The following is a 17,667-nucleotide window of genomic DNA, read 5'->3' as shown; positions in this document are numbered from 1 at the left end:
CTAATGAAGTCGTGGTGGCGCAGTGGATAGATGCAGTATCGTAGGTTAACTCTGCCCACTGCCAGGGGTTCAATCCTGTAGGGGCTCATGCTGAGTCAGCATTCTATTCTTCTGAGGTCAGTAAAATGAGGACCCAGATTGTTGGGGGTAATATGCTGACACCATAAACTGCTCAGAGAGTTGTGAAGCACAATGAGTCGGTATATGAGTAAGTGCTATTGCTAGTCCATGTAGCCAACTGCATCAACTGAAATGAAATGAAAACACAGAAGAAGAAAAAAAATCTCCAAACAAAGGATTGCAAAATAGATGAGCAAAACATGGATATACGCAATAGGGGGGGAAAGGCAGTGGGCCAAGGACAGAATTTAGAAAAAGGAGTTGGAGGAAAAATATGATACTGAGACAATATCTTTAGGAAAAGCAGAAGAATAGTAAAGGGAGAAAATTAGCAGAGGATCCTCACATACTTGTCTGGTGGAACGCCATCTTCTATAGATCTGAACTGTGGTTTGTGCAGTTTGGCTTGATAAGGCTGATAAGGTTCTGAGGGACCAAGTTGTTTTGCTAACTCGGTATTGGCAACAGCCTGCACAAAACGTCCAATGTGGAAATTCCCAGTCTGTTCACTGGTGAAATCAAACTGCATGGTAACATGGAAGAAGCCATAGTCCGGTACCGCACACGTTATTGGGATTACATAGATGGACCCTAAAGACAAGGAAACCTCTTTACATTTACAAAACAGCAAGGAAGAAGGCTCTCTTCTGCATTAATGTTCTAATACTACATTTGAAATTAAGAATATGGAATTTCCAGAATATATAATGCACATTCTCTAAAATTTGCAACAAATCTTTTTATATTTATTTAGTTAACTAGTTTAAAGATAAAGATGCTTCTTTCTAGTATTGCATGTTCCCATACTTACATTATATCCCAGAACAAAAAAGCTTTTCATTTCAGTGGAAATAAGAAATTAAGCACATGCCAGTTTCCAACTGTACTTCAAAAACATCAACAAATTGGAAAATAACTGCTTAATTCTTATGCACCTTGACCTGTAGAAACTTTGATAAATCTTATATGCTGTTATTTAGAAATCTATAATGACATTATTCAGTTATACTACACAGCTATTAGCAGGTATCTTATTCCATCACCCATTACTTTCAACAGATATTATTAATGGAGTTTTGACTGATGCTTATTGACATAATTAACAGTCATAAATACTCCTGGTTACTGTAGTAATTGTGCAGACAAGAAATGAACAGTCTCACAATTTCTTACAGGAACTTCTACATTAGTTCTCTGGTCCTCATGGATTTCTTTCTGATGGTTCATGAATTATAGAACAGTTAATGCAAGTGCAACACACAATAGTAGACATATTGCTGGGTAGTGTGGTTCAGATTAAGTTAAGATATGAGAATTTATTTACTATTCTCCATCCAGGTAAAAGAGCATTTCCTTCCAGAAGGACCAAGTATTTTTGTATAATTTCATTTTTAGTCAATGGCCCCCAAATCTGATATACTGTTGAAAGTGAGCCACAGTTTCAAATGTACGCATGTAGGTTAGAGAAAATGATTCCACATTTACATACCATCTATAGCCAATACTTGAAAACAATTTAGATTACCATTAACTGGGACTTTCCTCTGGAAAAACAACATTAATGATAAATGCATTTAAATCCACCCTCAGTCTTCTTAAGATGAATGTCTCATACTACACTATTTCAGTTTAGGACTCATTCAAGTGCACGCATTCCACATTTTCTTTATGTCGCAACATCAGTATAAATGTCTAGTTAAGAAACACTTGTGTATTTTGGGGGGAGAGGCTATTTATTTTTCACCAAATTTGTTAATTTTAATGGGAAATTATTTGGAGAAAGAAATATAGAAATTGGTTAGGTCTGCATTAATGGTAGGCCTTACTCTTGGATGATTGTCAAGGAATAATTCTGAGCATCTTTCAGTTGTATTCCTAAGCATTTTGAGTTAGTTTTTAAAGGCTCATGACAGAAAATAAATCATTTTTTTGGCATTTTTAATTGTTCTGTAATGGTTTTACAATATGTGACCCACACCAACTCTTTTAAGGGAGCAATGTTTCAACCAATGTATACATATATTACCTGATGGCAGTTTCACAGGCAAAGGTTCTTCAGAAACTAAAAAAGTGAATTCACAACGTTTCATCAGTCTATACCTTTCCAGGATAATTTCATTTGTTCCATAGTTCTTAACCTCAATTTTAATAGTCAAACTCTGCTCCGGAGAAATGTTGAATCGGATTTTACCATTTGGCTCATCATACTTTGAAATAATTTTCACGTCATTCTTATCAGACACAAATTTTGATCTGTAATAAAGAATAAAGAAACTGAGAAATCAGACTTCCCACCATTTCTTATACCACATGCACACATTCAGGATTGTTTAAAGATATGAATACTACTAAAATAGCAACTATAGAACAGAAAATAGGAATATTAAAAAAATTAAATTTCAGGATTTATTTTTTAAAAAGTAAAAACCTAACTTTCAAGGTGCATGGTATTGGCAAGATGACGGTGATAGGAGCTGTTATATAGCAAATTAAGAATAGGAGATGGGGAAAGCTATAATTTAAGGCAACATATAAATATGTGACTTAGAAAGAGAAAATGGATTTGTTTCTTCAGGTCTGGATAAAAGTGGGTCCTCCCATAAGGATGGAAGAACACTGAATGCATATTCAAGCGTATATACAGTAGGTTTGTTAGTTTCACTTGGTTACATAAGCAGGAAACATAGCTCATTGTAGATAAGGAAAGAAATTACAAAAATACTTGTTCACACATCCTGTGACAAGACACATCTCAGCTGCAAGCTTGTGGTTTTCATTATGATTTTAAAAGGACTTCATGAGTGTGAGACCTGTCTCTTATTTTGTCATTTCAACATAAGAATCTATCTAAGAATATTTGTTTGTGCCAAGCCAAATCTGGTTCTCTATTTAACAAGTTGTTTGTTGTTGTTTTTCTTGCATTTTCAAGAGTTGGAACATTTTTTTCTTAAATGAAGCTTAGAATTCACAATTTTTGAAAATAACACCAAGGCTCAAACTTTTCATTTACAACATAGGATCAAACATTCTGAGAATACATGGAAAATTAAGTCCCCTCAAGCTTTGCTCCCATACAATTACACCATCCAACTTTGCATTACATACCTGCGCTTAACACGTGCTCCGGGAGGAAGTGGATTATTGAATGTGTTGTCATCTGGGGTAGAATGGTCTTCAGCTCCAGTATCAGTGTTTGGTTTCCAATATTGATCAATAAGTTTTAGCTTCTTCTTCCCCTACAGAGAAGCAGAAAAAGAAATACCGTAGAAAGAAGGCTTTGAACAAATGGTAAAATATTGGAAAAAATTGCACAGAAAGCAGTTCACCTTTATTCACCACTTACCTTAAAACAAATAACACCTGTCAAAATTCAAAGGGAAATTTACAAAGTGAATTTCACCACCTGAAAATATTTTCAGGCAAATCTGATTCTAAATCAGACAAGAATTTAAAAAGTTTTGCTATGTTCTCTTGTTTAAAAACAAATAAATCAATTCAAAAACTGTGGAAACAGGGTTAGTTCGGACTCTACGCCATGAAACTATAAAGTCCTATATTATTCTTTCTTCCTATTTTGTCCAGGATGAATCCCACCACATGAATCTTACTTATCCCTTGATCCTAGCACTTTTTTTGACACCTCAGAATCCTATATCAGTAGTACTGAGACGAATACTACAGGTATTCCTCACATTATGATGACATTTGGGATTGGAATTGTAAGTGATGTGGTCATAAAGTATACTGTCACATGAGTGTGTTGCTTAGTGACAATAGTTATGATTGGCATTGTTAAGTGAGGATCATGCAAGTTGTTAAATGAGGACTGCAAGTGACTGTAACTTCTGATTTCCTGTGAGTTTAGCCAATGATTTTGTTTATGGGAAGCTGTTAGGGAATATCAGAAATTGTGATCACATGACCATGGGTCCCTGTGTTGTTGTAATCTTGAGCTTAGCATCTGGATCACAATAATGTAGCCATGGGGATGCTACAACAGCAAGAATTACAAGGATGGTCCCTTTCATTCACTGCTGTCGCAAGTTTGAACAGTCATGAAGGCATGGTTGTAACTTGAGTACTAGCTATAATGACCAGTTAAATTTGTATTAGTCACCGATATAAATAAGTCACAAAAAGGCTACAAATCAACAAGCCAGTTTTGTTTCTTTCTATGATTGCCTTACATCTACAGAGCCTTATTTTAATGACTTGGAGTCCATAAGGACCCAATAAGCCAAATTATTCAACATCAACTATCAAAGAATGAAGTAGAAAGTCAAGTGCCCCTTCTTACCTGACGAAATTGCACATAATCCCCACGGCTAAAAGCACGGTTTGACTTCACCAGCACATACAGCACACTGGAGAAGTTGGGTCTTTTTATATTATCTCTGTAAGACAATAGAATATAACTTTTATTCAACTACTAAACAAATATATTGATTACACACATAGTAAAACAAATCAGTTATCATACTAATGGTGCTCTGTGTACTCCTCAATCTCCTTTACTGCTGAGAGGAAGATCAGAAATCATTTCTTAACCTAAAGAGTTCACAACACTTAAGATACATAACATAAATATAACTGAAAGATAATTCTAATTTTTTGCCAAATACACGATATTGCCAAAAGTATTTGCTCACCCATCCAAATAATCAGAATCAGGTGTTCCAATCACTTCCATGGCCACAGATGTATAAAATCAAGTACCTAGGCATGCAGACTGTTTTTACAAACATTTGTGAAAGAATGGGTTGCTCTCAGGAGCTCAGTGAATTTTGGTGTGGAACTGTGATAGGATGCCACCTGTGCAACAAATCCAGTCATGAAATTTCCTCGCTCCTAAATATTCCACAGTCAACTGTCAGTTGTATTATAAGAAAGTGGAAGTGTTTGGGAATGACAGCAACTCAGCCATGAAGTGGTAGGCCACGTAAACTTGTCCAACATCAGTGTGTGACCTCACACATGCGCTTCTGGAAGAATGATCAAAAATTCCCATAAACACACTCCTGAACCTTGTGGACAGCCTTCCCAGAAGAGTTGAAGCTGTTATAGCTGCAAAGGGTGGACCGACGTCATATTGAACCCTATGGATTAGGAATGGGATGTCACTTACAGTAAGTTCATATGCGAGTAAAGGCAGGTGAGCAATTACTTTTGGCAATATAATGTATATACCAATCAATCACTAATTCCTGACTTTAAATTTCAATAATGAAAAGTCATATGAATCTTGCTTCCTTGATTATGGTTTGCAGTTAAGGAACTTGATACACACAGTCAGTAGTAGATCAGAGTGCATGTGTTGCATAGCTGGAAAAAATACAGTCTAAGTCCAAATAAAGATGAAAAATGTTTTGAAATCCCAGCCCTAGACCATTTAGGCGAAAAGTATCAAAAAAAAGTAACAAATATAAATCTTGGGAGAGATTTGGGACTTGCCTCTCTATGTTTGTGCCTGGGCACACATGCCTTCAATGAGTCTTGACTTGTGACTGCTTGGACTAGAACCAGTAGTTTTTCTGGTGAGTTTTGGAAATAGTTTGTTATTGAAAAATTGAAGGCCTGACCAAGATACAAAACATTAAAAGCATACCACTGAATGGGGGATTTTACCTCAGCAATGCAATCACAAGCAGCCTACAGGAAGCCTACAACTTAAGTCTTCTGATTTCTGATCAGTACCTTAACTACTACAACAAATACGTTCCTACTTCATTAGTGGAATAAATCAGCAAAATGGAGACACTTTCTCCTCCTTTTCCATTTGTTTGGATGTGACTAAGATCAAACCCTGTTTCAAATTTTGTTTAATTTCTTCAGGCCCAAATTATATCATCCTCCATATCCCAGACCAAGCCCTCTACAAACTTATCTAAGCCAAAGAACAGAAGCCACACCAGGTGGGCCATACAAGGAAATTGCAACCTAACCCCCTCCTCCAATTCTCAATGCTTCATCAGCTGAAGATTTCAACTTTTAACTTCCTGAATAAGGATCTTCAGGTCTGCTGTCTTCTTCAAATGCTGATTTTGCCTAACAATGTAACTCAATGTAACTATGCAAACAAGGACCTAGGCTAGCTTCCCCAAATTGCCCAATCAATCTAATCACCAGGATTTTGGACCTTGTATCCTTCAAGAAAAATTAGTGAGACTTCTGACATTCCAGGAATCTTATTTTTATCTTGTTCTTTAAAAAAAAGTCTTTATGACTTAATGCTGCAATAGTATAGTAGAGGAACATTTGAGGCCAGTTTGGGTTAATAAATCTAGTTGAAAGGTTTTCACCTCTCTACCAGTACTGAAAACTTTGGGCAAAAATGCACAGCAAGTTGCAAAGCCAGGCAGAAATCCAAGTTATGCAGATGAGATAAGCTGACAGTTGGGGACTGGCCTGAGAACAACAGTATAAGTGGCAGAATCTCTTCATGTTACTGGTTCTCAAAAAAAAAAACCCTCTACTTTCCAGAAGGGGCAGAGAAACAGCTTTTTCAAGTGTGTTCAAATAATTGCTCTTGAAAAAATATTTTACAAATCAGATTGTTTGATTGCCATTGTTTTTACTCTGCTTTACTTTTTGTGGAGGGATATCTTTGAACTGGTTTGATGAAGGTGCATGGATTTCTTTTCTTACAGTTGAAATTGGAATGGGAAAATAAATAAGATTGAAAGCAGTCTTTTATTAGGGGCCCCATCATACAAAGATGTTGAAAGATCACAAAGGCATCCACAGAGCCTGCTCATGAAAGTTACTTAAGATATGAAAATTACATATGGTTTATTCACTAAAATGTTACAAAGATGGAAATAGGCAGATGGTCGCCACTCAACCGCAGAACATACAGAACCAGAAGAGACACATCATAGGTCCAATTCTTTGGGAATAAGTTTTATCTAAGTGAATTGTCCAAATTTAATAATCTACTGTGCATAGAATCCTATACCTGTCCTTTTGTAAGGACAAGAATAAATGACACGTCTTGGTCTTGGACTGTTTAAAAAGAAACTAAAAAGACAAGACAAAATGGCTGTAAGCAGAAGTCACCCAGAAGGAGAGATATATACTAGCCAAGGCTACTCAAAGTGGCTTATCCAATGGCTAGTTCCAATGGAAACTTCGAAATCCAACTTATTCGTTTTAAACAACCTACCGCATCTATAGCAATCGTGGACTTCCGCCCCTCCTCGACTCATTTCGTGCCGAGCGCCCACCTGATGCAGCGCCGGAATTAAGCGGCGCCGAAAAAGGGGAGTCGGCGCTCCGGGAAGTTCATGCCTTGGAGCAGTTTAAGAGAAATCGGTTTAAACTCCCCTTCTAGGGGAAAACGGGACCCACTCCTACGAAAAAGCTAGTGGCCACATTACAGTGCTCTGCAGACCCGTTTTTTCAAGCGTTTAACCACCTACCGATATCGGAACTCCTGGTTGTACAGCGCCTTCAAGGCAATCTTGCTGCTCAATTTCTGGTTGCCAGATTCCGCCAGGAACTGTAAAAACTGCTCTCCAATCTCCCTCGCCTCGCTAAAGGTAATTTTGGGCATGGCGATCCGTTTCGCGGGAGCTGCTTCGCTTTCCCTCGCTTGCTCCTAAGCAGCGGCGGTAATGCCTGCAATATTGTCCCCGCTTCCTCTCGCCTGGTGAAGTAAGTGCCGACCCTGAGCTCCTCCTCTTGAAAGCTAAATTTGAAAGAGGAAGAAACGAAACTGAAATCACACCGGTCCTTCTGCCAATCCCAGCGTTTTCTCAGGTGCTCCGCTCCGTTGCCCCAGGAAACAAGATACGAGAGCTGGGAAAGGACATTTTATCATCTGTTTTCCTGCTCGTTTGAAGTTTCCGAAAATGAGGGAAAGTTACAAAGGTCACCACATAAAATGAAGCCTAGTCATTATCATGGATCCTTCCAGAATTATTTCTGCAATAGAATAAATAGAAGCCTGGGTCAATTGTTTTTATGATCTTTTTATCACACCAAGGAGAAGTGGATTAGGAATTTACACCTTAGAGGTAGCGAAATGATTATTTAACTAATCAATTTGTATCCCACCCTTATTTTTACAAATGACTCAAGGCATTTGTTATTGTAGCCCACGCAGCTTCCTTCTACTCGCTCCACAACTCTGAGGTGAGTGGGGGCTGAGCATGACTGGCCCAAGGTCACCCAGCTGGCTTTCATGGCTAAGGTGGGACTAGATTTAGTGCATTTCTGATCAGGAGATACTGATCATTATGGTGTTACTTATCAATGTATAAGCCCAATATACATCATTGCAATACACAGTAATCGATTGCACAAAATGCACTTTGCAGATTAAAACATGTTTCTCACATACATTCAATTATACTTATTATAGGCTGTTACAATAAGATAACTTTTAAAAAGGATTTCAAGAGCTAATGGCCCTATGCAATGCCTTTCAAATTTTGAACCCTAAACTGAGCCTTTACACTTGTTTAGCTACTTATGCATATCCTTCCTTTGATTAAGATGATTTTGCTTTCATGTTCTCCTGGACTAGCAGCTGCCCTATGTACATTTTGTTATATAATTTGCATAATGAAAGTTTAGGTATAATTTGGATTATATAGTTTGGATAATGAAATATCTGCAAGAAAACAACCAACCTCAGAGAGTGTCAAGGACCCTCAAACAAATATAGATAAAGTGTCTTATCAGCACTTCTCTGCAATCAAATGGCCTTCCATTCTGAACCAGACATTCCATAAAACTGATATGATTAACTACAGCTTTTGCTACTAAATCTACAACATTCTGTTTTAAAGTGAAATCAGGCTTATTTTGCATCTTTCTACATCTGTTTTCCCGAAAATAAGACCTCTCTGGGTAATAAGCCCAATCGGGCTTTTGAGTGCATGCACTAAAATAAGCCCTCCCCGGAAAATATTGCAACCCAACAGCAGCCATGAGGTGACCATGCTCGCTGCCTCCTGCACCTCGAAAATAATAAGACCTCCCTGAAAATAAAACCAAGCACTTATTTCAAAAGGGGCGGGGGCAAAAGAAAATAAAACCCTGACTTATTTTTGGAGAAACACGGTATGTCCACAATAAGTCAATCAGAGTGTTCAGCCTTTGCACTTTTAATTTAGCGGTTTCCAGGCAATATTTCTGCTAATGCCTGGGTGGTTCCATCGTCATTATGAAAAAATCCATAATATTAATATTTATTCATTCTTACATGAGAGTCTGTAGCCACAAATGATTAACTTGCAACTTGTATGGGAGATAAACTGATTTCAAACAAACTTTTACATTTTTGTTACTAGCAGGGATGTAGCTAATGGTAATAAAGGTCAAGTAGTTTGGTTTTCATTGCTTCTTAATAGGATAAGAATACCAAAACAGTTTTACGTATTGGAGTATTTGAGTATCCTATTAAGTATTGGAGTGGAGCGATGTATATCAGCAGCAGGCACAAAAAACCTTCCCAGACTTCAGTTGCTTTTGGTCCTTGAGAGTTCTCAGGTTATGAGAACTCAGGTTACTGTCTCTGAGGGACTTATGTATGTATGTTTTATTATACTTGTATGCCGCCCTATTCCCGAGGGACTCAGGGCGGCCAACAAACAAGTGGGGAAGGGAAAGATACAAAAAACGAACAAGACAAAAACAGAATACAAGAAACAGATTAAAAGCTACACAACTATCGCAACAATTCAAGTGGGGCTGGGAACTCATCAGCCCCAGGCCTGCCGGAACAGCCAGGTCTTGACGGCTTTGCGGAAAGCCTGAAGGGTGGTGAGGGTCTGAATCTCCACGGGGAGATCGTTCCAGAGGGCCGGAGCAGCCACAGAGAAGGCCTTCCCCCAGGGGGTCGACAGTCGACATTGGCTAGCTGATGGTATCCGGAGGAGGCCTACTCTGTGGGATCTAATTGGTCGTAGGGAGGTAATTGGCAGGAGGCGGTCTCTCAAGTACCCAGGTCCGATACCATGTAAGGCTTTAAAAGTAACAACTAGCACCTTGAAGCACGTCCAGAGTCCAACAGGCAGCCAGTGCAGCTCGCGGAGGATAGGTGTAACGTGGGTGTACCAAGGTGCACCCACAATCGCTCGCGCGGCTGCATTCTGGACAAGCTGAAGTCTCCGAATGTTCTTCAAGGGCTGCCCCATGTAGAGCGAATTACAGTAGTCCAGTCTTGAGGTCACAAGGGCGTGAGTGACTGTTCTGAGAGCCTCCCGGTTCAGGTAGGGGCGCAATTGGTGCACCAGGCGAACCTGGGCAAATGTCCCCCTGGTCACAGCCGACAGATGGTGTTCTAAAGTCAGCTGTGGGTCCAGGAGGACTCCCAAATTGCAAACCCTTCTGAGGGGCGTATAATTTCACCCCCCAGCCTGAGAGATGGAATACAGAGCCAATCTTTGGGAGGGAAAAACACAAGCCACTCAGTCTTGTCGGGATTGAGTGCAAGCTTGTTCACACCCATCCAGACCCTGACAGCCTCCAGGCACTGACACATCACTTCAACCGCTTCACTGAGTTGGCACGGGGCAGACAGATACAACTGTGTATCATCCGCATATTGATGGTACTTTATCCTGTGCCGACGAATGATCTTGCCCAGTGGCTTCATGTAGATGTTAAACAGGAGGGGAGACAGGACCGAGCCCTGCAGCACCCCATACTTTAGGGGCCTAGGGGTCGACCTCTGCCCTTCAACCAACACCAACTGCGACCTGTCAGAGAGGTAGGAGGAGAACCACCGAAGAACGGTGCCTCCCACTCCCACCTCACGTAACCGCCGCAGAAGGATACCATGGTCGATGGTATCAAAGGCCGCTGAGAGGTCAAGGAGCACTAGGATGGAGGCATGGCCCCATCCCTGGCTCTCCAGAGATCATCAATCAGTGCGACCAAAGCAGTTTCCGTGCTGTAGCCAGGCCTGAATCCGGACTGAAAGGAGTCCAGATAATCAGTTTCATCCAAGGACCGCCGGAGCTGAGAGGCCACCACTTTCTCAACAACCTTCCCAACAAAGGGGAGGTTGGAAACTGGATGATAGTTTCTTAGAATTGCTGGATCCAAAGACGGCTTCTTCAGGAGGGGTCTCACCACCGCCACCTTTAAAAGGGGTGGGAAGACTCCCTCCCGAAGAGAGGTGGCAACTATCGTCTGGATCTAGCCCCGTGTCACCTCCCTGCTGTTCGCGATCAGCCAGGAGGGGCACGGGTCCAGTATGCAAGTGGAGGCACTCACCGCTCTGATGGCCTTGTCCACTTCCTCAGGCGTGACAAGTTGAAAATCAATCCATAAATTCCGCTCAAGACCCTCCCCCGGTACCTCGGCTGGCATCTGAGCAATTGGAATCCAGGTCTGTCCGAATCCGAGTGACTTTATCCACTAGAAACTGAACAAACTCCTCAGCTCTACCTTGCAAAGGATCACCCGCATCCCTCCCTCTCAAGAGGGAGCGGGTTATTCTAAACAAGGCAGCTGGGCGCGATTCAGCGGGCGCAATCAGAGTGGCAAAATGTGCACTTTTTTACGCCCGTATTGCCACGAGATAGGCTCTGATATAGGGTCTCATCAGTGCTCGGTCTGATACAGACTTACTGGCCCTCCAGCGGCACTCTAGGCATCTCTTTTGGCATTTCATCTCCCGGAGTTCCTCGGTAAACCAAGGAGCTCTCCTGGATCCGCTACCTCGGAGAGGCCGTAAAGGCACAATCCGGTTTAGAGCCTCCGCCGCCGCTGAGTTCCAAGCAGCAACGAGGGTCTCCACCGGACTGTGGGCGAGAGTATCAGGTATAACACCAAGCACCGACTGAAAACCCAAAGGGTCCATTAGGCGCCTGGGGTGGAACCACCTAATCTTAGACTTAGATACAATCAGAATACAGGACAACATAAGATTTTGCTTCCTGAACTCTTGATATCATATAGAGTTATATCTTATAACTCTGAACTCTAAATATCTTATATTTTTAACAGTTGATCACAAAAATAACCTGCAATTTAACCCATCATCTACTGTTTTATAGAAATTTTCTGTTTTGCAGTTTCTCCTTGTGTGTGTATATGTGTGTATTAAGTTTACTAATTTTTGCTTGCTTTATGTAGCTCATGCACATCCTGGCATGCAGTCAGGTCATATTGCATAATGTTTGTGGAATTGGTACAGTTTGAGAATTCCTAGGCTGGATGGATGTTGCTTAAAAAGGCTGCAAAAGCAATATGCATGCACAAATGCTACTGATTTCATTGATATCAGTTCCCATGCATTTTGATGTGATTGTTTTAAAGTATAGAATTGTCCATACAAGTAATTTACACGACAAGTAACTAAATAGACATACTGTTGGACTGTTGATGATAGCAGAAATGTCTTGCCAATGTCGGAACAAACTTGAAACATTCTACAACATTTGTGGTGAGTACACTCTTAAGCCGCAAAGACGCCGCACAGCTGGACTTGTTAAGAAAGTGTATAAACTGTATTTTGATTGTAAGATTGGTGATGAAGAGAAGGCCTGGACTTTACACATTTCTTGTGCAAGATGTGCTATTGGCCTTGGATTCTGGCTCAGAGGAACTCAGAAATCAATACCATTTTCTGTCTTAATGATATGACAAGAACAGAATGATCACCTCATGTGACTAATATTGCTATTAGTCCAAGAGCCAAGGTGGCGCAGTGGTTAAAAAATGCAGCACTGCAGGCTACTGCTAGATCAGCAGGTCAGCGGTTCAAATCTCACCGGCTCAGGGTTGACTCAGCCTTCCATCCTTCCGAGGTGGGTAAAATGAGGACCCAGATTGTTGGGGGCAATATGCTGACTCTCTGTAAACCGCTTAGAGAGGCCTGGAAGGCCTATGAAGCGGTATATAAGTCTACTGCTATTGCTATTGCTAGTTTCGCTTCTAAAAATAAGACGTCAATTAAATAGCCAATCTATCTTCAGCCATGAAACCAGTGATGCCAGCTAGACATGGATAGTGGTAATGATCTGGATTTTGAACTATGTATGTCTGATAAGCCTTATCTCATAACATAGTCAGAATTAAATAATCTGGTCAGGGACTTGCTGTTGTAATATAGTTCTTTGTGCAGGTGTGTATCCTCCATGGCCTAGTTCATACTAGGGCCTGCAGAGTCACGCTGAATCACACAGGAGAAAACAAACTCCTAGAAAGCCATAACATCCTGATAGTGAATAACGTAACATTCTGATATGTGCCCAACCATTGACGTCCAGGATTTGACCATATATAGAAAGAACTTTCCTGAAGCAGTAGATTAGAAATTGTACTTTTACAGGCTGTTTTTAAGCACATGCTATTGCTCCTCCTGCCTTTGTCCTATCTCAGTAAAAGGGGCTCTCAGACCCCCAATCTGGGTCGCTCGTGTCCTGTCTTTTCTCAACATTGGCCTCATGGTCGACCCACGGGAACATCACATTTGGTAGCAGAGGATGGTTACTTCACAACTTGCTTTATCAAAATCAAAAGAAGGATGGTGTTTGCTGTCACTAGGTATGAACATTTTTGTCTTTCAAAGCCAAGTTGATTTAACAAGTTTCTTTGCATAGATTGGCAACCTTGTTTTCTGGGCTGACGTTGGTGGTTTATTCACAACTTTGGCTTGGAGCATGGCCCACTGGAATGGTGTCTCTTTACTGATTCATCAGTGTTAAGCCTCAAGGCTATCTTGTTTCACAATAGCAATGTATGCTGTTAACAGGTATGTAGGCTATGCTGCACACATGAAAGGAAACACACAAAAACATGGAACTGTTGTTGAAGCGCAACCAGTGCACCAATGACAACTAGAATATCTGTGGATATTAAAAGTAGTGCAAAAGGACTAGCCATGCAAGAGAGTCACATTACATTAAAAAGAAATGGCCACTCTAAAAGAATTTGTTTCAGGACAGAAAAATGTGGCACATGAACCATTTGTTGACCTGAAAAAGATATTTTTACCTCCACTTCACATCATACTGCGGTTGATTAAAAAAATTGTGAAAGTGATGAACAAGAAAGGTGAAGGATTTTGTTATTAGAAACAGATGTAAAAAAAAAACCCAATGTACTGTTTTAATAGCAATAGGTAAACTCAAATCCAACACTGTTCATTGCTACAATCCAAATTAATCTCCATACTGCCACATTTCTCTTACCTGCTGTGTTACATTATCTATATGACTGCATGTGAATACATAGTTTTTGTTTTATGTAAAATAATGTATTAGGTGTGCATTTTTCTCCAATATTTCTTTAATATCTTTTAAAATTGGAAATCAACTGAGATGTGAATGTACCATAATTATATTAAATAATTTGATATTCAGTTCTCAGTATTTTATTTTTTTTCCCTCTGACCATGCCCACTTTCAAAATCTTGTATGTAAGCTCTACATGTTTGGAAACACAACCCTAGATTTTCTATATCCTTTTCTGCTTCTTTCTGCCTCAAAACTTTTTAAAGAAAGAAATGCACGTTTGCTCTCTTCTCCCAAATTGCCATTGTGCTGAAAGCATTTAGAAAAGAAAACCACAATACTCTTGACAGGCAGTCCTTAAATAAAACCATTGTGCTAGAATTCTCATCTAATGAGAACTGACTGATAATAAATTTTAGCTTATCCATGACACTGCAGATTTCTTTATGATACAATCAGGTTTAAATCAAGTATTAGATGGTAATTCTGCACCTTTCCTATGGAATGCGTCCATATTCTAGCATGTCAGAAATTGATGTAATAATACGTTGAAGAAAATGCATTCTGGGCATATTCAGACAGGTTTGCTGATTAACTTTTTTTGAACAAAGAAGACATGATGTTTGTTTGTTTGTTTGAACCTGGGCATTGCCTTATTCCAACTGACTCTGGATAGTTAGCAATATAATACCATGGAAGCCAGTGCAAACCAAGGCTAGATGGGATATGGGAACAATATAGAAATTAAAACAAAACTAACTGACATGTTCAACAAGAGGCCTCATCCATATCACCCCAAAGCCTGAAAGAACCACCAATTTTCCAATGCTTTACAGAATGCCAACAAAATAGAAGCCACATGTATTTCAGTGCAGATCTCATTCCAAATTGTAGGTGCTGGGACAGAAGATATGCTTCTGGGATATGACAGATGAGTTTAATCGAAGGAACTGGGACAGAGGTGGTATTTAGCTGGTTCAGATTGATTCACCTGAACCAGTAGTGGGAATCGCGGGGGGCCTGCTGTCCCATCCCGGGTCTTTGCCATCCTGTTTAGGCACGTTTTCAAGCCAAAACACATATGCGGAAGGCCGAGCTCATGTGTGGATGGTGGGCGCACGCTCACATTTGCGAACTTGTAGGGAAAGTAAGTGAATACCGCCGCAGGAGTTGGAGCATGCCAGGTGTCTTTACACATATGGCCAGGAAGAAACCATGGAAGAGAGGCAATCCCTCAAATAATCTGACCTCATATCATGTAGGGAATTATAGGTAATAATAATCATCTTGAATTGCATTCAGAAGCAGATTAGCAAACAGTGAAGCTCGTTTATTTATTTTGGGTGATTATATTTATTTTTAGGAGACATTTTATTATGTGTGCTATTATTTGTTTAAACTTGTTTGCATTTAGTTCCGCCTTAGTTTGTGAACTAAAGTGTTGCACTTCAATTACTCCAAAGAGAATTGATATAAGCTATTAAAAAAAAACTCCATCTGATCTATTGTTTGGTGGGATGGGTACAGTGTTATGGATCAACTACTTGAAATAAGCTATATTTCATGTGACAATGCTAATGGTTCAGGTTTCAAGCAAGAAGATTGAAAATGAATCAGACTTTTATACAAACTTCAGAAACGGAAGTTGTGGCGCACCCAATTTGTCAATACATGATCAAGCAGTACAGTTGTGGCATATGATACCATTTACCATGGGAGAGTCCTTGAAACAAAGGATTCAAACTGGAAGTATGTCAGACCCAAATAAGTTTATAACACAGTGTGAAAACAGATTAAAATGTTTTTACTAAAACAAAATTTGGATACTCAGTTTTGATAAGGGACATTTTTCTTTAACTGTTTGATAACATACTTTGATCAGAAAAATTATTATGGCTTGACTAAAATAAAATATTTGGGAGCATTTAATTTTTATATAGTCTAAAAGGCTTTTATAGTAATGACGGCCTCTCAATAAAGGTAAGATAGAGCAACAAATAGGTAACGAACTACCATGGCTTTTTTTGTATCAATTTAAATCTCTTCTGGACAGTAGAAATATTAGATCTTCAGTAATACAGCCTTACATCAATTTTGAGAATTTAATACTTCATTACTCAGGACGACTAAACAATTTCAAAAATGTACAGGTTATTACTGCAACTAGACATAGGAGATTTACTTTATGGATTAAAGGAAATTTGGAATGCTCATCTTGATAATTTTATGCAGGAGACAAATTGGCAGCATTTCAATACAAGAAATGCAGTGGAAGATTATACTTAGTTGGTATTTGACTCCTCTTAGGCTGACCTCTGTACACACTTCTTCCAAATGCTGGATAGTTTATTTTTGAAAAGAAAAAAGAAGATTATTCTTTCATTTGTGGTGGTCATGTGATAAAATTATACCCTTTGGCCAATTTGGTTTTTAAATTTATTTTAGAGATATAAGTGTCATCACTAAACAAAGAATTAAATGCTTCCCGATCATAAAAACAAAGAATTGATTCTGTTTAATTATAATAGTCAAAGCAATAATTGTACAACACTGGAAAACATTAGATAATATCAAAACTTAGTTGTAGATTGTGCCTCTTCAATTGCCACATTAGAAAAGAATCACTGATAAATTTATAGTAGTGAGATTTCAGAAGCAGAAACCACAATTTTATCAAACTTGGTAGGATTTTATGATTTAACTTAATAGGAATAGACTATAATTTGATGCATTCCTTATATACAACATGTGAATTATAGCACCTGGCTTATCTACATGGTAAATTTTTTGTAGTTTTATATTTCCTTGTTTTAGGTATCATGGAATTATGCTAATTCAACTACCTGGCACTGTAAATAAAATAAAGACAAAAAGGCACAAAAAGAAAAAAAGTATTTTCACTTTCCATGTCTTTCAGTTGTAACTGTGTGTCATATTATATATAATAAACACTGTCCACAGTACAATATAGTTTGATATAAAGTTTGCAGACATTTCCTCAAAAACTACATCCAGTAAGAATTTGGCTTCTTAAGACATAGTTTAGATGGTTAAGTCTTCACCACCACTCCTCCCGTCCTGAGTCATTCAGCTTGTGTGCATTCTGGAAGCAAAACAAACAGTTGGTGGATAAAAGAGAATTGCCTTCTGCAAATCTTTAGCCAATCATGCAAGTTATTTTGTATATGCTTTATCCTTGAACTTTTGGGACGGTGTTCAGAATATTTTCTCAAAATATCCAATGCTTTCATGACAAAATGCAGCTGTCTGCTATCACCCTGACCTAGCAGATATACAGAGTGTTCTTTTAGCTGATAAAATAAGCTGGGAAAAGCGATGTGTTTTCAGAAACTTA

At 39.2% G+C, this 17,667-nt stretch overlaps 1 protein-coding gene across 1 annotated transcript in view; it reads right to left on the bottom strand.

The window, feature by feature from the left end:
• Positions 1-7,815, bottom strand: part of MOV10 (Mov10 RNA helicase) — a 32,660-nt gene extending 24,845 nt beyond the window's left edge. The window contains exons 1-5 of the mRNA XM_087720141.1: positions 7,539-7,815; positions 4,418-4,514; positions 3,226-3,356; positions 2,147-2,373; positions 471-711 (exon numbers count right to left, since the gene is read on the bottom strand). Of these exons, the coding sequence (XP_087576267.1) occupies positions 471-711; positions 2,147-2,373; positions 3,226-3,356; positions 4,418-4,514; positions 7,539-7,672 (830 nt within the window). The 5' untranslated portion in view covers positions 7,673-7,815. The remainder of the gene's footprint in view (positions 1-470; positions 712-2,146; positions 2,374-3,225; positions 3,357-4,417; positions 4,515-7,538) is intronic.
• Between the last annotated feature and the right edge of the window lie 9,852 nt (positions 7,816-17,667).

The sequence above is a fragment of the Thamnophis sirtalis genome, unplaced genomic scaffold (genome assembly GCF_051295495.1).
Source record: "Thamnophis sirtalis isolate CommonGarterSnake01/CBP01778 unplaced genomic scaffold, rThaSir2_p1.2 scaffold_7, whole genome shotgun sequence".
Classification (NCBI taxonomy): domain Eukaryota; kingdom Metazoa; phylum Chordata; class Lepidosauria; order Squamata; family Natricidae; genus Thamnophis; species Thamnophis sirtalis.
Note: the sequence above shows the minus strand (reverse complement) of the source record. Positions and strands in the feature narration are given on the sequence as shown.